Source organism: Neofelis nebulosa, chromosome 7 (assembly GCF_028018385.1).
Source record: "Neofelis nebulosa isolate mNeoNeb1 chromosome 7, mNeoNeb1.pri, whole genome shotgun sequence".
NCBI lineage: Eukaryota > Metazoa > Chordata > Mammalia > Carnivora > Felidae > Neofelis > Neofelis nebulosa.
In genome coordinates this window covers 75,148,576-75,167,963 of record NC_080788.1, presented here as the reverse complement: position 1 = coordinate 75,167,963, position 19,388 = coordinate 75,148,576, and the positions used below count along the sequence as shown (strand labels likewise).

The 19,388-nt window shown below is 46.0% G+C and overlaps 1 protein-coding gene and 1 long non-coding RNA gene across 6 annotated transcripts in view; one reads left to right on the top strand and one right to left on the bottom strand.

The window, feature by feature from the left end:
* Positions 1-117: 117 nt before the first annotated feature.
* LOC131516982 (dehydrogenase/reductase SDR family member 4) lies at positions 118-10,594 on the bottom strand. Of its 2 annotated transcripts, none has more exons than XM_058738604.1 (8): positions 10,464-10,594; positions 9,179-9,356; positions 5,335-5,436; positions 3,235-3,305; positions 3,086-3,137; positions 2,648-2,782; positions 2,178-2,233; positions 118-636 (listed from the first exon to the last, which is right to left on the bottom strand). In XM_058738604.1, the coding sequence occupies exons 1-8, from the start codon at positions 10,592-10,594 to the stop codon at positions 522-524; spliced, it is 840 nt and encodes a 279-aa protein (XP_058594587.1). In that variant the 3' UTR covers positions 118-521. The 2 variants fall into 2 exon arrangements, with proteins under 2 accessions (XP_058594587.1, XP_058594588.1); XM_058738605.1 differs by lacking the exon at positions 118-636 and adding an exon at positions 1,457-1,643.
* The window catches only part of LOC131516985 (uncharacterized), a 53,360-nt gene continuing 44,472 nt past the window's right edge, over positions 10,501-19,388 (top strand). For all 4 annotated transcript variants that reach the window (XR_009264322.1, XR_009264321.1, XR_009264320.1 and 1 more), the window contains exons 1-2: positions 10,501-10,634; positions 10,942-11,064. This is a non-coding gene — a long non-coding RNA (uncharacterized LOC131516985). The remainder of the gene's footprint in view (positions 10,635-10,941; positions 11,065-19,388) is intronic.

Below are 19,388 nucleotides of genomic sequence, written 5' to 3'. Positions count from 1 at the left end.
GTCCTGGAGACAGGGAGGAGGATTAAGGGGATCCAGGGTTGTAGCTCACTCAATCTCTGCTTGGCTACCACATCTATGTACCCTGCAATGACAAATGAACACACCTACTCAAAGCAATACAGTCATCTGCATTTTATTTGCACCTCCCTTTGCAAGTTGTTGATTTTCCAACTGCTTTCTCCACCCGGGTTCCTTTAATCCCATCTCCCTCAAATTCCCCCATGCCCAGGAAAAAAAATATTAGTTTTTGCCAAGGTAGACTCAGCTTTCTCAGCAGGCCTGCCCTATGTTCTCAGGGGAAGTCTTTATCTAAAGCTACAGCAACAGGGTGAATCGTCATAAAACCACACCTTGACCAGAAGGAAGGCTGGATCTTTTCAGAGGGCAGAATTGATTTTGGGGGTGAGGTAGGGTGTAAGGTGAGCAGTATATTAGGCAGAGGTGGGAAAGACTGATAAGTGCTGGAACAGTACTCAGGAGTTAGAGCCCAATCTCTGCCCTGGTGAGTTCTCTCCAGGTCCTCAGAGACGGGATGGGGTCCCTCCACCCACTACCACTGTTTCCCCAGTGATGTAGCTGGCGTCTTCAGAGCACAGGAAAGACACGATGCCTGCACACTCATCTGGTTTGCCTATCCTGAGGAATAAGAGAAACAAGGAACGGAGTAAATATCAAACAGGCCAGACCCCCTGACCTGGCCCTCAGGGCATGAATGTGCTTATTCAAAAAGTATCAGATGATTTATCAGGACCAGTGTATAAGCTTCTTGTCAATCAAAAAGGGTTACCATGAAGATAAGCTGTCATAATAAATACTGCCTAAATACTGCACGCTGTAAAAACCACCACACATTATATTCAAATAATACAGAGACACTTTGTGTTTTAGAGAATCAGGACACCACAATCCAAAGTCATACAGATAATCTGGTGAGCAGCTATTTTGTTTCACACATGTGTATACTATTCAAGTGTCAGGTAGTCTGTAAGACAGTAAATGGTTTGTTTAAAATGATTCCATTTATATTGCTTCAATTCACAGACAACTTTTTCAGGAATCTGTTTTTGTCCCTTAAAGTCAGGTTCATTTTGTGAGAATGTGCTAATTCTCGGTGTTTGTATCAGTGATTGCATAGTTAGGGAACACTGTAACCTAACCAAAGAATGCTCTAGAGGTGGGGGTAGAGTAGGTACCTCAAACTTAGAAGGCCTGGATTAGTGGTTCTCCATCATAGCTGCACACTATAATCATCTTGGAGGCTTAACTTCCTCCCCACCCTGGCCTCTCACCTCGCGAAGGGAAAAAAAAAAGCCTAGGTCCTATATTGGACCAATTAAAAAAGAATCTCTGGGAGTGGAGCCTGAGCATTTGTAGTTTCACAAGTGCCCAGCTGATTCTAACGCACATCCAAGATCAAGAAGCGTGGGTGTAGACATTCACTGAGGCTCCAGGATGACAATGCCCTGACTTGTTAGTGAGTTGTGAAGTAGGTGTGCAGCTCATGCCTGACATCAGAACAGCTTTGGGCGCACCTGAGGGGATCTGGAATGTTTGGACCAGCAAAGAGTAGGCCTTGCTGGCATGTGTTCTTGAGAGAACAAGATGGAGAAGCTAAAGAGAAGAGAGTTTCCAGAAGCCACAAGCTGGAGAGAGGCAGGGAAGTTAGAGGAAAAGGAACCAGACAAAGATACCTGAACAGTTTGGCTAGCCCTATGGGGAAGAGGCGAGTTTTCTTAGCAAGGGGAGTTTTGGGACTTAGTAAAGCTCTTCATTCCTTTTATTTGGATTGTAGGATCATCAACCTGAGCTCTGGAAACATGGCTTTTTATTCAAGGGGAACTAAAAAAGCAGGGTTTTGGTCTTGGTCTTGGTCCCTGGGTGCTAGGGATGCCCAGAGATGGAGGCAACACCCAGGTGGAGAGAGGAGTCAGGGTTTTTCTCAGAATGATGCTCTGCTGAAACCCAGATGCCTGTGTTTGGTTTTTGCAATGCAGGTGGATCCCTAGCACATGCCACCATAGTGACACAGTGTTCATGGACTTGGGAAGTCTGTGTGTGCCACCGAAGAGGGCACGCTCATGTTTTCTGTGGGACCAAAAGACAGCAAGCTGTGGGCTGTGTGAGGGACTGGAACTTTTGTCTTTGTCCTTCCTAACCCTCCCCTGTGACAGTCTTACCTTGTTATCTGCATGGTTTCTTTTATGCTCTCCTCCCTTTCCTTGTCCATCCACAACTGCAGGAAAAAGGGACATCTCTTTATGTGGCAGAAGAGGAGGACAGGGAGAGGAGAAAGTGCCACCCTTATGTCAGCTGAGAGGAAGGCTGGAGAGGACACCCTTTTACTTCTTAGTCCTCCTCAGTTCCCAGTTGTTTCCCTCCTCTGTTCCATTCTTTTCAGGTGCTAGTGAGGCTGTTGCTGGGTGTCCCCAGTTCTCATCCACTTAAGGAAAAAAGAAACCGCATGAGCAGAGGCTGAATTCCTGTCTCTAGTGCACACCTCAAGAAAAGCGCATGTGGGGTCTGATCTGGACCAGTGGCTGCTATGGGGGGGCGGGGAGGAATGTCAAAAAAAGTGCAGGGATCAGGGCGGAAGGTACTGGGCTTCCCCATCTGGGAAGATGCCCCTAGGGGTCCCAGGGGTCCTCACCACACGGCTGAAGCTAGTCTTGATGAGTCCTGGTGCCAGGCAGTTCACCCTGATGTTCCTTTGGACCAGCTCTTTGGCCAGGTTCTTGGTGAGGCCTAGCAAGGCTGTTTTACTAACATTGTAGGGGCCCAGGCCCTGGGGAAAGGAGACAATGCATTAGTGTCTTTGTTTACAGTTCATTCTTGGTTCTTATAGTAAGACAGGACCAAGGGCAGTAGATAATAGGGCATCTCCTATAAGGGAGGGTCCCCAGCTAGAAAACTGTCTTGTGGCTAACCCGCCCCTAGGTCAGGATTTGTGGGGGCAAGGCATCTATTTTGTGGGAGGGGGCTTGGTGGTGTGACTCCAAAAGGGGACACACACTAATCAGGATCACTGGGGGAGTGGGAAAATGCAGGACTGGGAGGGATGGAAGTAGCAAAGAAGGGGGGATCTTACAGGAAATGGGGTGTAGGCTGCTATGGAGGCCACAATCACCACTGAGCCGCCTCTGGAAAAAGAAGAGAATGAACCTCTTCCCAATGGGAACCCTGGCCCTCAGCCCATATGAGGTCCATCACATCCACGCTCCCTCTCACTGTCTGTACCCTCGTTTCTCCATCTCTGGCACCACTGCCTTTGTCATGAGGGCTGTGGCCTTCACGTTAATGTTCAGAATCTGAAACAGAGAGAAGGTGAAAGAGCATGAGGGAAGAGCTGGAGAAGGCAGGGCGAGGAGGACTTATAGCAGGGTTCCTGGGATGTTTGTTGGGCCTGGTGCAGATCTCAGATGGTTTACTTGGACCATACAAGTACAGAGGCCAAGGCCCGGGGAAAAGCACCTCTCATCGGCTTATTCAGCTAGAGAATGATGCATTAGGTTCGGGTGAGAAGGAAAGGAACCTGGTTCTTCTTGTCTCCTAACCAGCCAAGTATGATTTGACCTATATTAACAGGGCTGCTTTGGACTTGAGCTGGATTTTCTGTGTTCCTTCCAACTAGGGAGAACTCGGAATTGGGTTGGCTTACTGGACTTGCCCCAGAGTGGGCCATGCTGCTCAGGGAAAATGTGGCCTGACCTTGGGCACTCGGGATTGTTTTAGCATTTCCCTGGCTTCTGAGCTTAAGGAGTGAGATGTTTTTGGCCCTCCAGGATGGACTGTCTGGCTGGATATTTATTGGAAAGTGGGATCATGACGGGGGCACTTTTGCAGGAGCTGGAGCACAAGCTACAGTCAAAACCCTGCATCCATAATTTGAAACAAATGCATAACCCTCATTTATGTAGTTCTAGGCACTGCTGGGATATTCCCCTCCCGTGCCCCCATGCTGACTTCTTATTTTGAAAATTTTAATCTTACAGAAAAGTTGAAATAGAAAAACAATGAATATCCAGAAGGTACACTTTAGATTCACCAATTGTTCACATTTTGCCCGATTTGTCCTATCTGTGTATCTATATAGTTTTTTCCCCCTGAACCACTGAAGATAAGTTACAGTCATCACAATGCTCTATCAGTAAAAACTTTAGCATTTTTTCCAAAGAATAAGGACATTCTTACACACTACCATCCATTATCACACCAAGAAATTTAACATTTGTAATAATGATTTTACCTAATACGCTGTCCATAATAAAATTTCCCCAGTTGTCTCCCCAAATGTCCTTATTTAAAAAATCCAGAGTTTAATCAAGGATCAACCACTGAATTTATATTTGATGTACTGTGACATTTTAAAAAATGCAAATTAAAAAGAAAAATTACTTGGTTTAAAACTGATTTTCATGTGGTCTTTATTCAGACTGCTCATGAAAGATGTTTCTCTACTTTAAAGAATATCAATCAGGAACTGAGTCACTGAAGAGCATTTGGCACTTTGGTCTTTATGTCTGTGAAACACTGATAAACAAACTATAATATTTTAGTATCCTTAAACTTCAGTGTTGAGAAATTATTGATGACATCAGAGTAAAAAGCAAAACCATGGGAGATCATAAAAAATTTAGCATTTCCAAATCATGTGTGAATATTAACCTTAGTAAACAAAGACAAATATTTTAATTAAGGCTTTATAATTAAAAACTGTAGTGTGTGAAATATATCACAAATATAATTATACACGCTCACATTAAAACCAATATTCCACACTTGAATTTAGACATCTGGATCTCAGATTTTCTTGACACTGCAGTTAAGAAGAAAAGGGCACAGGTCTTTTGCCAAGATTATAAGTTATAAAGCGGTAACTTAGGTCATTTCACCAGAATTGATATTTCACTTAACTAGCAGCTATTAACATTTTCCAGCTAATGAGAAATAGTTCTTTTTTAGAAGCTGGAAAGGGGATGGGGTGTGGATAAGTTTAGGTGTATTAGCTATTGGCATATAGTTGCCATGTCTCTGCTGGAAATAAACCAGGAAGAGCCTGGATAAGCATGTGGGGGGAGAGAGCTGGGGAATGAATCACAAGAAGGCTAGCAAGGAGCAAATGGAAGAACAAAACTGGGGAGAAGCAGAAATGAAAGAAGGGCAAGGATAGAAGAAGCCACCCCCCACTTGCCCTTTACCAGGTGCACTCCAGGTGTGTGCAAATCACAAGGATTCCTCACATTTACAGTGAACTTGACAAATGAATTCTAAAAGGAGACTGAGTTTGTTCTGGCCGTTTTCTGAGGCCTGTCCTCTGCTCCTTTAATCCCCTCTCACCTTGTCCCACATCTCCTCGGTGGCGTCCATTATGTTTCCAAAGAAAGGGTTGACGGCGGCATTGGAGACTAGGATGTCAATGCCCCCATGGAGGTTCACAGCCTAGAAGGAGGAGTAAGGTCTGAATTAGGACTGCAGGTCAGTAAGGGAGGTGCACTTATCAATGTTGATGAAGAATTCCTTCTTAGGAATGAAATGATGTCAAAATGATGTCTCTTTTTCATGAAACATTTCTCTCCCAAGCTACCCTAAGCTCTGCCGCTAAATGTTTCAGGTTATCTAGTTTCTTTCTTCCTGCCCCCACTTCTAGGGCTGCTGCTGGCCTTTTACTCTTCACACTTTCTCTTTGGGGAGCTCCTCGATGCTCATGGCTTCTTCAGTCCCACCTCAAAATCCATTTCTAGAAGCTTTCTCATTTCACACCCAGTCCCAGCCCCATTTCTCCAGTTTACTGTCCAGTTCTCCTTGGCTGAGTTACCGTTATCTCAAACTCAACCTGTCCACACCTACTTGAATGGAGAAACGGTTTTAAATAGGCCAACAGAAAGTCACCCCTGGAAGGGCCTTTAGACCACCCAGCCCAGTGTCCTCATGGTGAAGGTAACAAACTGTAGTCTAGGGAAGTGAATTTCTCAGTAATGATATAAGAGGGCTGGCCAAGAACAGGAGGCCTGCTCCCTGGGACTTTGGGAGAGGGCAAGTGGTCTGCTCAGGGCACAAAGCTAGTTAGTGGGGGCAGATCTGAGGTCAGCATCCCTTCTACCACAGAGGTAATACATAAGAGTCCTCTGAAAGTGAGTTGAGCTCTCTATGAAACGGACTACCCAGGAGCCACGCTGGGGAAGGCACCAGCTTGGGTTTAAAGCGGTTTCACACTTGGTTATGATGTCATTTTATCTCCACCCCCCCCCCCCCCCACTTTTGGCTTACAGGCATGGAAGATTCAAGGCAGAAACTGAGATTTAAACAGGGAAAGCCAAGAAAGGGAACATTTCACCTCACTAATAAATTGTAAGTAGATGGCGAAGACATGTGCCAGAGTAATGAGTGGCCAAACAGAATCTGCCAACAATACGTGACTCTGAAACCAGACGATGCATTTGCCCAGAATGGGCAATTCTGATGCCTTGGGCGAGCAGCACTAAACGGGCCCTCAATCAACTTTGTGCTTCATGATTTGGCGCACAGAGGGGTGTTATTAACAATGTGTACCATCTGCTAGCTCCCGTTTTAACTAATTATTCTTGCTAACTAGGTGCTAAGCTCAGTTGCTTCTACAGTGCTGAAGGAATGCTTGGGCTGTCAACATGTAAATTTAACAAAATTTAAAACCACCTAAGCTTTTAAAATCAGTATGAATACTATCTGGTGCTCTGTAACTTTTGGTGTCCCGGCACAAGGCCCCAACCACCTGCTTTGGCTCTGTGTAAGTTTTGCCTATGGATTTTGGACGAGCAAAGTGCAGAATAAGCTAGAAAGGGATGTTGGGGGTGGGAAGCCTAGCAGCTTGGAGAGGGGAGAAGTCTAGGTTTTGCCCAAACAGACAGAGAACCATAGAAGATTAATGAGAAAGGCATTATGACTACCCAGGTGTCTCTTAAGCCTGCTCTAAATTGTGTGATCACTACACAAAGTGATTACGAGTTGGGTGCTGTTTTCTGATAGATATATTTTTTAGAAAAAATACCATCAAGTGGAGATGGTAGCCGATCTAGTTTCTGCTCCCCACACCTTTGAGAAGCTTCGCTGTGCAGATTTAGAAGCTGCTGGATAGTAACCATCCTTAAGGGAGGAGCTTTTCCCAATGCAGGCTAACAGTTCTTAACAGGCAGAACCCATCTCTGATTGCTAACAAGTACCCTATCCTGTTCTCCACCGAAGAGTTGTTTTTGACTCATCCTTCCTATTTCCCATTTCTTGACACTGGGTTAGGAAGAAAAAAAATCTTGGTTGGTTCCCACTAGAGGTCTCTTGGGCATATCCATTCTGGTCCCACTGCTGCTGCTCCAGACCTGAATGACAGAAACAGCTTCCTTGCTAACATCCTTGGCTCAGAGTCTTTTCTACTCTAATACATCCTCTTACCAGTGCCAGATTATCTTTTTAAAATGTAACCATTTTCATCTTGCTCAAACCTCATGTGGCTTCTTATTTCCTCCAAGAACATCCAAGCACCTTTGGCGAGCACTGGAGGCCCCTGTTGCCTGCCCTTCCCACTAGCACTCCTGAGCCTATGCTCTCTGCTGTGAATTCACAGGGCTCCCTCTACCCTTCAGTCCCTCCTTGGTTGGCTGCTCATTTTGCGGGGTCATTTGAAATCCTGTCCCAACTCCATCTATCCAGTCTCACGCCCTCCTCGAGGTCTAGCTCAAGCCCCACTTCTGAGCCAGGGCTGTAGGACTGGTTAAGTGGAGCTGGTCAGGGTGAGAGGTTGTTTCCCTGACAGGATTTGGACATTAAATTGCTATGCACATTTCATATGGCCAGTCAGCAATTGGCCCAGGATTCTAGATGGCTCCCTTCACCCTTGGGATCAAGGTCCTAATCTCAGACACTGTCCAGCAGCCTGTTTCAGGAAAGGTGACTTTCTTGGACACACATTTGGCTCTCTCCAATGCTCATTTGAGTATCTGCCAGATGGTTCCTTAAAAATGGAATGACTTTATATGGTCTATTATATCACTGTTTACCATTGTTTAAGGTATCCCTCTTCTAAGATTACCAAATTATTTCTTCCAGCCTTCCTATCTGTTCACACAATCCCTTACTTTCCATCTAGGGTAGATTCTCCCTTCTACTCTAGGGAATAAAGCATGTGCCCTGAGCCTGACGGAAGAGTGGCCTCCTTTGCCAGATATTCCTATTTTCTTGGGTAGCTGGAAGGTTGGTGCCAAATACCAATTCTGACACTGGCTTAGACTCTTTTTCTTTTTTTCCAAGTTTATTTATTTATTTTGAGAGAGAGAGCACATGCGAGCAGGGGAGGGGCAGAGAGGGAGGGAGAGTGAGAGAATCCTAAGCAGGCTCTGTGCTGTCAGCGAGGAGCCTGAGGTGGGGCTCAAACTCAAGATCCCTGAGATCATGACCTGAGCCAATACCAAGAGTCTTATGCTCAACTGACTGAGCCACCCAGGTACCCCTTAGACACTTTCTCTGAGACTAAAGTCCAACTGTGCACCAAAGGCCTGACCCAATGCTAATGGAGAAATGCCTGGTGGTCTGTAGTCAGCTTAGCTGGTCTGGGTTGACTTACAGCTCTTCCTAACTGGCTGTGGGAACTTAGGATGTCGCTCCAGCTTTCAGAGCAGAATGTTCTGAATGTTCCAAAACAGGGAGAATAGTCCTTGCCTTGCTTGGGTTGTTGTCAGGTTTAGAGATGAAGGCTCTGAACAAAGTGAATGGCACACAGTAGCTGGTTGAAACATGGTGGGGTTCCTCCTAGAGAAGGCACTCGAATCTATAAACTAAAGACCATGGGATTGATTATTAGCCCAAGGGTGGGAACATCTATTTTGTGATTGTACTTACCTTTCTCGTCTACCCAATTAGGTTGGAAACTACTGGAGACCCAGGACCAGCTGGTTTTCTGGGGGACCCAAGGGATGATGCAGAGTTGAAACATTAGAGTGGTTTTTGATTCTCTGACTGGGATGGGATGATTCTCAGAGACATGATAGAAAGGCACACAAAAATGTGCTGGTGGATTGGTGCATAACGCATGGTTGTTTTAGCTAATAATGCGGGCTTGGATCACACCAGTGTTGTCTAGGAAAGCAGGGAAGTAAGCTTAGACTGGTTCCCTTCTGCCACCTCCTGGCTCTCTGCCCATACCCTTGCCGCTCACCGTGGCCACCAGTCGCTCCCGGTCCTCGGCCTTCCCCACGTGGCACACGGTGCCCACCACGCTCAGCCCCTCCCCCTGCAGCGCCGCCACTGCCCGGTCTACGTTCTGCTGCTTCCGGCTGCTGACCACCACGTGGGCCCCGTCCCGGGCCAGGCGCCTGGCGATGGCAAAGCCAATCCTATGGGCAGAGAGAGAGTCAATGCCAGTATGGGGGAAATGGTTGAGACATGGGCCCTGGAGTCAGAATGCCCGGGCTTGAATTCCAGTTCTCCATCTGTATGACCTGGTGTCTACCTTACGTGTAGGAGAGCTAATGGCATAGCCATTACCATACAGATGGACATGCTTCACATGTTTTTAGCACTCATTTACTTATTTTTCCTACGGTTTTGGCTGTCAGGCTACGTTCCCAGGCACTGACATTACCTTCCACAGGCACCTTCACAGTAAGAGTCCCCATGCCCTGTAGGGCCTGAAGGGAGAGAAATGAGCTAGGGGTGTAGCAACAGCCACTTCAATGATAAGAGGGTCTCACTCGAAAGAGCCCCTGCCCCCCAGATACCTTCCTTACTAGTCTACATCATCTTAAAATTCTGTTGTTAATTATGTTTTGGGGTGTATGTGAAAGGGTGGGTCTCTAGTAAAAAAATGTAAATTTTTTACAATACTCTCCTGGGAGTAAGGGTTACACATTTTGCAATTGTTGGCTATTAGCATTCGCATACATTGCATTTTAGATTTGCTGGCATCTAGCAAAGTCCTGTGGGGATGAGAAACAGGGATAGACAAGAACGGTGGGTGAGAAACAGGCTGGGCAAGGGCAAAATGTACTGAGCTAAACAAAAACCTGGACACATGGGTCTTGTGTCCCATCTAGGTGAAGGGTTCCAAATGGGGAGTCTGGAACATTTCCATAGTCGATGGAGGCAGAGGGACCGGAGTTTTGAAATCTGGACTGTCTTGGATTTCTGGTGTTTGGTCTTCCCAGACTCTAGGGGGGGCCGTTTGATTGGGGCAGCCCGGAGTTACTGGGAGACTGGATTTATGCAGGCAGTACTGAGGTGGCGCAATTGAGCCAGAGGCAACAGTGGGAGGAGACTGGCAGAAGTGGAGTCAAGGCAAGAGGATTCGGTCAGGCTGCAGGCCGACCACGTGGTTCTTTTCTTCTGGGGTCGGACTCTTCCCGGGAGTGACGCTTGAGGACTTGGGCCGGGAAGCAAAGGTCAAGGGACAGTACCTGTTTCCAGATAGTGGGGGTCTCAGAGACTCCGGCCCAGGCACTCACCCGTCTGTGGAGGCCGTTACTAGGGCCACCTTATTGGCGAGCGGGCCCCGGCGTGCCATCCCTGAGCTGGCCTTCCGCACAGACTCCCACGCCGGTGCGCAGCAGCTCAGCAGCAGCCTCGCCTGCTGCATGGCCTCCGGACCTTAAAAGGCTCTGCGCCGCTCAGGATAGGTGACTGCCCGCCGGGCTCCCCGCCCCGCCCTCCGCCCCCCGCCCGGCAAGTCCTGCTCAGCGTGGGCCCTCCACACCCGGAGCCGGTTGTGGCCGCGGGCGCCCCCTGCTGGCGCACGGCCGCCGCGCCCCGCCGTCCTCGGCGGCTGTGGAACAGTGCTGTCTGCCAGGGTTTCCTCCAGGGGCCCGTTCAGACTTCCGCACAGACTTCCCCACCCTTGGCAACGCTCTCCACCCCCATCTGCTTGACCCTATTATTTGTCGGGGTGGCGGAGAGAGCTTTGAGTTGATTGCTTTTCTTTCCCAGAACTTCAAGATGGACCTCCTTCTCCAAGAAAGTCTGGGTGTACGTGTGTGATAGCTCACAAGAGGGCAAATGCTTTGAGATTGCCCATGGAAGTGAAGCCTGTGGTCCTCGCAGAGTCACCAGGTGAGGGTCTCAGATGAGGGTGGAAGAGCCTGGGAGACAGATGTGATGGGGAGGAGTAGCTGGGCTGGGTCTGGCACTTCACACTGGCTCAGGGTCTCCTCCATGCTGACAGTCCTGGAGGGCTGACTCTGATCACTGTGGTAACCAGCATGCAGGGAAAAAGATCCTGACTGGAAAGGACTTTTCATACCCTCTACCGTAAGAGGACTGCCCCATTGTACAGGGCCTAAGTGGTAGCAAGAGGTGAGAGGATCTCCCAGCCAGTGGTGGAAATACAAACTCAGGAGTACTCAATTTTCCATAATCACCGTGTCCCCTGGTCTTAGCCTCCATCCTAGTTCAATAAATATTTATTGAATGTAAAAGCACTTTAAAAACTGGCAACTACTAAACACATAGTGATTATTGCCACCATAGAGTAATTATTATTGTTGCTACAGGCCAGGCTCTTCATCTGTAAACAGAGGATGCTGGAGGAGATGACGAATAAAGTCCTCTCTAGCTGTAAATTCTGTTCCAAGACTTCACCCTACCCTTCTGCGGAGCAGGCTGAAATGATCTCCCTTCTGGGTGTCTGGGAGAATTAATAAATCTGGATGGCTTGTGGGATGCTGTACAAAGGCCCCAACAGATCCAAGTGTTAGTGTCTGAATTGGTTTAACCCAATGGCCTCCAAAATGCCAGGCTGAGATGTGCTGATCCATGGCAAAGTTTTCACTCGTTCAAGGCAAATTGAGACAAATAAAGATAATATAGTGAGTTTCATAAAGCTAATATTATTTAATTTAATAGTTCTTTATTTTGCTCCTTTTTTGGGGGGGGTGTTCATCTTTATGTTAAGAAAAGGTGATGAAAGCAGATGGGTAAGTTGAAAAATGTATTGTTATCTGGTGAAATCACCAGTTTGGCAACTCTGTGTCAGTCCATACAGTTGGAGGAGAGAGAATCCTCGTCTGTGAAATTCTGGGGATCGCTGTTTAATAGAATTCATGCTTGCTAGAGATTCACTTAGTATATGTATAGTTCTGCAGAGCAGCTAATAAAGGATTTCAACATTCAGAAGGGGATGTATGGGTAGCGAGTGATCTATCAGGCACGCACTGGATTTATAGTATATTCCTCAACCAAGAAGCTGCAACTATGGTACTCAGCTTTGGTACTCAGCATATCCTGATGAGATAAGAGAGCTTATGTCTAATTTTCCCCATGCCCGGGGAAAACTGACTCTCCGACTGGTGCCCCTGTGTCTGAACCTCATGAATTATTGATGACAGAGGCTGGATAGCGTGACACTCCTCTTCTTCCTCCCTGTTCAGAGCTAATGCACTGTGGGAACCCTTCCCAGTGCTCTCCACCTGTGGGCCTTTGGGGAGGGTATGTAGGACTGGAGAAGGGTTCTCAGGGCTTTGGATTCAAAGGGACAGGCCTTCAGGGCATATCTGATCTCTCTTCACCTCTTGCTCAGAGGGGCTGAGGTTGGGTAGAGTGAGGGAGACCATACTTCAAAGGGCAAAGGGTCTTGAAAAGAGAATTCTGGTCAGGAAACTTGGTGAACATCACATGACCCCTCCTTGTCTGGGCAGCGTTGATATATGGCCTCTGGCACCATTTCTTTTGGGAGAGCACAGGGACATTAGGGAGAGGATCCGTGAACTGAAAAGGGTAGAGGGAAGGCAAGGAGTGTGGGAGTCTCTAGCTGCTACTCTTCATCAAGCTGATTTGTTGGAGATGGGGACAGGAAATCTTTGGGGGAAAAACATGGGTGTGTAGGAGTCTCTTTAAATGGGGAACTTTAATAGGCAATGGGATTGCTTTTGTATGTATGGAGGTGGTACTGATGAGGGAGGATAAGGCAAGCTGAGGGCAAAGCAGAGCTACGCCCCCCCCCCCCCTCCAGGTGGGATACCTATGACATTTCCTCAGGCACTCCTGGCTGCCCAAGAACAAAGGAAAGGAGAAAACAAACATTAACTGATATAGATCACAGTCATGCAGGACAGGAGTCTCCATCAGCTTACAAATATCTTAGTAAATTATAAGAAAAAAAGCAATCTTATCAATAGGCTAATCTCCAAGACCTATTGATGGGGCTTTGGGGTGATGGTGGGGGTTCGGAGCTGATGGCCAACAAAGAATTCTTGAAGACGTCTTTGGTACAAAAGTGATTTTTATTAAAGCATGGGGACAGGACCCGTGGGCAGAAAGAGCTGCATTGGGGTTGTGAAGAATGACTGGTTATATACTATGAACTTGGGGGAGGTAAAGTCCAAAGGGAAGTTTCCAAAGACATTTTCATATGCTAAAGACTCACAGATTACTGGAGGCCTAGCTGTTGTCAAGCTAAGGTTGTTTTTCCCTCTGGCAGAGCCTTCATATTAAGACAGTAGGGAGTTCGTGGACTTTAGGCTATTGATAAGATTGCCCCCCTTATTTTTGTCATTGTCCTAAAATATTTGTAAACTGATGGAGACTCTTAATAGTTTAGCCATCTGTTTTCTGTCCTTTGCTTTGTTCTTGGGTATCCAGGAGTGCCTGAGGAATTGTCACACATATCCCACCTGGAGGTACTGGGGAGGGGGGGATGCTAGCTTGTACTCTGCCCTCAGCCTGCCTTATGCTCCCTCATCAATATGGACTCAGTTTCCTGGAGCCCCAGTAGTGATGTGGGGAACAAAGGCAAAAGGAAATGACACATAAAACTAAATTTCCTTTTAACCTGCAGCCCATTGACAATTACTTTGAGGCCAATATGGGGTACAGCATTTCTCCAGACACCCCCTACAGTCATAATGTTAATGCCTTGATAGAGGGAAAACAACCTTAGCTTGACAATAGCTAGGCCTGTGGTATTTCAGGAGTCTTTTTTAGCATATGAAAGTCCTTCTGGAGACCTCACTTTTGCCTTTACCGCCCCAAACTCCGTAGTATGTATATAGCCAGTCACTCTTCACAACCCCAGTGAGGCTCTTTCTGCTCACGGGTCCTGTTCCCGTGCTTTCATAAAATCACCTTTTTGATACCAAAGACAGCTCAAGAATTCTTTCTTGGCTGGCGGCTCCAATCTCCAATCACTCCAAAACCCCATCAATACCATGTGCAGATCTTGAGGAAATGCCTTCATTATTGAGGAGTATATTCTGATCTTCCTCGAGGGCTGACATTCACTTGGGATGCAATTTTTTTTGACATATTTTCTAATGTTTATTTATTTTTGGGAGAAAGAAAGAGCGCAAGTGGGGGTGGGGCAGAGAGAGAGAGAGAGGAGGAGACACAGAATCCGAAGCAGGCTCCAGGTTCTGAGCTGTCAGCACAGAGCCCGATGCGGGGCTCAAACTCACGAATCATGAGATTATGACCTGAGCCGAAGTCGGATGCTTAACAGACTAAGCCACCCAGGTGCCCCCACCTGGGATGGAATTTAAATCTTCCATTTTGCAATAATCATCCTCAATTGGTCATTGACACTAGTCAGGACTGGGCAGCAGGGGAGGGCTGTGGGATAACAACCACCTTTACTGAACACTTACTAAGTGTGGCAAGTGTTTGGTGCTTTTTATACGTTTTGTAGACCATTTCTAATCTGGTACGGTAGGCATTTTTATCTCCATTTGTGAAATCAGAGTGAGTCATGACAAGCCAACCTGCTGTGTATGTTGAATAGCTATGCCTCATTTTTCTGACTTTGTTGGGGAATGACAGATTTCATAGAAATTAATTTCCTCTGAGTTGGAATTTTACTGTCAGCACCAGTGCACTGTTGTTTTAATCATTAAATATCTAGTCTTTAAATTATAAAAATAACACATGTTCATGATTTTAAAAAGAGACAGGTTTTAAAGTGAAAAGTAAACAAGTAACTCTTCCCTATGCTTCTGCCTGCTTCCCATATAGCTCCTGGTCTTGTGTATCCTTCTAGAAGTTTCTATGCAGTTACGTATATTTTTCCCTTAAAAATGTTTCCCATGAATGGAATAACACTATATATGCTGTCCTTCAAATTGCTTGCTTCTTTCCTTTCTCCCTTTTTCTACCTTTCTTTCATTTCTTAAAATACATTCTTAGAAAATGTTCTGAGTCGTACACAATAGATCTACTTTATTCTCTCTCTCCCTTTTAAAAATAGCCGTACAGTATTCCATTATGTGGATATTCCATAATTTATTTAGCCAGCCTCCTACTGATGAACATGTAAGTCATTTTCAGTCGTGTGCTGTTTCAAATAATATACAACCTTGGGTGTCTATATTTTTTGTGTTTGGTGCAAATGCGTTTGTACCCTGGGTCAAATGTTTTAAATTGATGGCCAAGGTCAAATTACCTTAAAAATGGTTTGACCAGATCTGATGGATTTGTTTTTCTAAAGTGAGTTTACCTGTTGTCTTACTCTCTTGCACATAGTATATAGAATGGTTTAAACCTTGGTTGATGGCATAAAACTCAGTAATTATGGCAATAGACCCTGGCCTCAGTGGCTGGGAGCCCATAGAGATTGGTGGGTCCTGCTGTGATAGTAAAAGGTAGAATTCAGTAGGCAGAGAGGGAAACACTAGGAATAGAGGTCCCTGGGTGGGGAAAAACACATATTTTGGAACAATGCTGGGAGTGTCTGAACAGCAAACCCCCTCAGGCTTAAGGTTCCTCTTAAGAATGTAACAGGTCCCACTTACTCCCCCTCATGTTCCCCTCAGGGCTTTGACAAAAGACCTGATTAATACTAAGTAGGAGGAAAGCCTATGACCCACAAGGAACTGTATGGCCATAGACCACCCTTCATACAATGGAGTCGAGCCAACCCAGGACCTAGAGTTATCCAGTCAGTAAGGGTAGATAGAACCTGAGAAGGAACAAGGGGGCAAGGGGGGGCGATGGGCGACCAGAACCTTATAAAACAAGAACCCTCACCTGGAGTCCTCAGGCATTCGCTTTCGAATGTCTCCTCTCTGTAAAGAGAGCTTTCCTACTATTCTTCCTTTCTAATCTATTTCTCTAATAAACTTTTGCCTACTGCTTATTTTGTGTCCACCTCTTCATTTTTTGAAGCAGTGAGACAATGAATCCCGGGTATTGAGGTAAAAAAATCCTGTAGCACTCCTGACCTGTGACTTGCAGACCTGAGCATACTCAGTTCCGTCCATATTTGCCACTGAAGATGCCAGCCAGTGTTGCCAGATCTTAGGATTTTTTAAACAGAAGGTAGAAATCTGGATTTTAATATGAACTGTTTGATTTTTGAATGTTGGCAACTAATTTACTTTTTTTTTTTTTAAAGGTAAAACAAAACAAAAACCCCCAAACTAAAGCAATGAATGTATCTGTCTGTGCCAGAGACTGACTTGGTCTGTGCCTGTTTAAAAGCAATGTCTTGGGGTACCTGGCTGGTTCAGTTGGTAGAGCATATGACTCTTGATTTCAGGGTTGTAAGTTCAAGCCCCATGTTGGGTGTAGAGCTTACATTAAAGAAAAAAACTAAAAAAAAAAGTGTACATGCAATGGCTTATTAATTTTGTGAGATAATTGATTTATCTAGAATCTCATAACTCTATTGTATAGCGTATTCAATTTCTGGTTTTTCAGTTTTTGTCCCTGATGGCTCTGTATTTAGGCAATTGTTCATGAACGCCTTTTAGTTTCATTCATGCAGTCACTGTACAGATCCTTTTCAGGGACTCTGCAGCAGTGGGCAAAAGGTTCTTGTAAGACAGGCATTGGCTTCGTTTTTCCCTCATGCCCAGGATTGCTTTCTGCTGCTGTGTTTGGCAACGGGTGGTGGTGGTGGTCCCCAGTCTTATCAGCAAGTAGCAGTTGGTTCTATCCTGGGCTTCAGGGCTCTCTGCAGCTGGTCACTTCTGGGAACTCCAGGATTATAGCTTTCCTGTGGTTTCCATGTAGGTGCTGAGATGCTGGCTTTGGGACAGGGACAAGATGGGGAATGCTGTGTAAAGAATGAATTTAAAATTTTGTATGTCTTGCCTATTGTTCGACGTGAGCACCGTTAAATTTTTCTAGACTTAGTTTGCTATACCCTAAGATCACGGAAATACTTACTAACCAGCATTTTCTCGCTTCTGTAATCTTGCTTGCTTAACACATTCTTCCCTTTCCCCCTTCCCCCTTTTCTCCCGCCACAAGTAACCGACAAAGCCTTCCCGCCAAAGGACAGACAAAGGACGCCCAATCAGAGAACAACAAATGTCTTTACTTTAAAATCAACCAATCAGGCCCCTCATAACCTGAAACCTCCCCTATGCTAATTGTCTCTGTCTATAAAAACGCTGTACCAACCCTGATCGGGGCCTCTTAGCGTCACTGGCAACGAGTGCATGGAGGTCCAGGTTCGAACCTGCAATAAACGACCCTTGCCGCTTGGCTTTGACTTACGACTCTGGTGGTCTCTTGGGGGGGGTTTCGCAACCTCGGGCATTACAGCTGCACTCCCCCAGATGTCTTATCCTTCATTCGTCATGATTCCTTTGTACTAAGAAATTCACTGGGGAATTGTGGGTAGTGCAAATTACAATATAAAAAAAGGGACAGATCCTGCAAAAGGGATGCCTAATATGATTTCCTCTTGGGTCCCTTATGGGCACAATCAAATTCCTAGCCCTGTTTTCGAAATTGTTGTTTCCCCCTCTCCTCCCACGGAGACAGTCCCTGTGGCAGACACAGAGATGCGGAAAACAGCTCAGATCCTCTTTCTAGAAAGCACTCGTGCTGGCTCTTGGGAGCTTGATTAGCTGTCAGCCTTCAGCTGACAGTTAACACCTTCTTAGGCTGGCCCCAGACATTTCTGGGGACCAGAAAAAGATCTTCCCATTTCTGCCTAACACGGGGCTCCTCTAACAGGCCATCTTTGCTTTAGAGCTTCCTGTTGGGCTGACATTGCTGTCAGATCTGCATGAGGTCTAACAGCTCCTCCTCCTCCCCTTCTCCTTTCACGTGTATTACTCCAACTCAACCCTTCTGACTCCTGACTCCAACCAGGCGTTTGCTTTGCTGAGGTCTCACTGGCAGTCTCTTTTGTTACCAAAACCCAAGTTTGGCTGCTTGGCATTTGAAAGCCCAGATTCTAGAGACAAGTGTTGGTTGGAAAGGAAAGGTTGCTTTATTTAGGAAGTGGGTAACCTGAGAAGATGGCAGACTAATGTCCAAAGACCATCTCCAAAGGGGGGTTTTTTTAAGGGGAAAGCTCCGGGAAGTGGTGAGAGTCCACAAGCAATGGTACAGCAGTTAATTATTCTTGATATGATCTCAAGCAGACTGGCTAGCATCAGGGAAGGCTAATTTCTAGTGTGGTCAAACTTGATCTTCTTAGAACATCTGGTTCCTTATTTCCTTAGAGTGAGTTTTCTGTTGAAATCTCTAAGAAGCTACAATTAGTCAAGCTATAAACTAGAGGGCACAGGTCAATGGGTTAAAGATAGATAGCCTTTAGGGCTGCTGAAAGCATAGTTACATTGTCTTCAGAATCTTTCCAATGCAACAACAGTTGTTCTCCCAGAGGATCTGTCCTTGCCCTAGAATCAGAGCATCAGGGCACCCTGAAGCAAGTTTCCTGAAGCTATTAATTCCTGCCAGTTTGACTTTTCTGATGGGGGGAGGCATTAGTAGAAACTTGCAGGGTGGGCTTTGACTGTCTCAAGCCAGTACAATAATGCAAGTCCTGTTTTGGAGCTCCGTGTGTTTTCTTGCCTCTCCTGAGATACTCCATTTTCCTGTGAGGAACTGAACACACACACACACACACACACACACACACACACACACACACACAGAGCTTCCAAGAACCAACAGCAATTCTTAGGGATAATGCAGTCCGAGCTACATTTAGAAAGAGGACTGTGTCCCTAGAGGTGCCAGCTTGCCCTCTGGAGATTACATGGGACATTATTATGCAAAAGCAGTTTCAGTCCTTTTGCCCTGCTTTTTGAACTGTGAGAGGCCCATGGTATGACATGAATAAGCCCTGTCACAAGCCTTGCCAAGGGACAGAGCAGTGTACTTCTGAGGGCATTCTCCTTATTGGGCCAGATCAAATTCTTGAGCACAACTGTACTTCTTTTAATCTCTGCAAAGGAAATGGGGGTAGTTTAAGAATTTATTGTCCTTCCACCTCAAGCAAACCCTCAGGAGTGAAGGGGATGGGTGTTTTTGTCCTTCCGGGTACATGTGCTCTACCCACTCATTTTGAATGTCAGGACATAGGGACTGTTCTTACCTTTTGATATTTCATAAAAAAAAACCCCCCAAGAATCATACACTACACACGTTCTGCACCTTGTTTTTTTTTTTTTTAAACCTTTTGTTTTGAAGCAATTATAGACTCA

Coding starts and splice junctions, on each gene's coding strand:
- LOC131516982 (XM_058738605.1), bottom strand. CDS start 10,594: ATGCAGCAGGCGAGGCTGCTGCTGAGCTGCTGCGCACCGGCGTGGGAG. Junction 5,437..9,178: donor GGGAGCGACTGGTGGCCACG/GTGAGCGGCAAG, acceptor TCCTCCTTCTAG/GCTGTGAACCTCCATGGGGG. Junction 3,138..3,234: donor CCAGAGATGGAGAAACGAGG/GTACAGACAGTG, acceptor TTCTTTTTCCAG/AGGCGGCTCAGTGGTGATTG.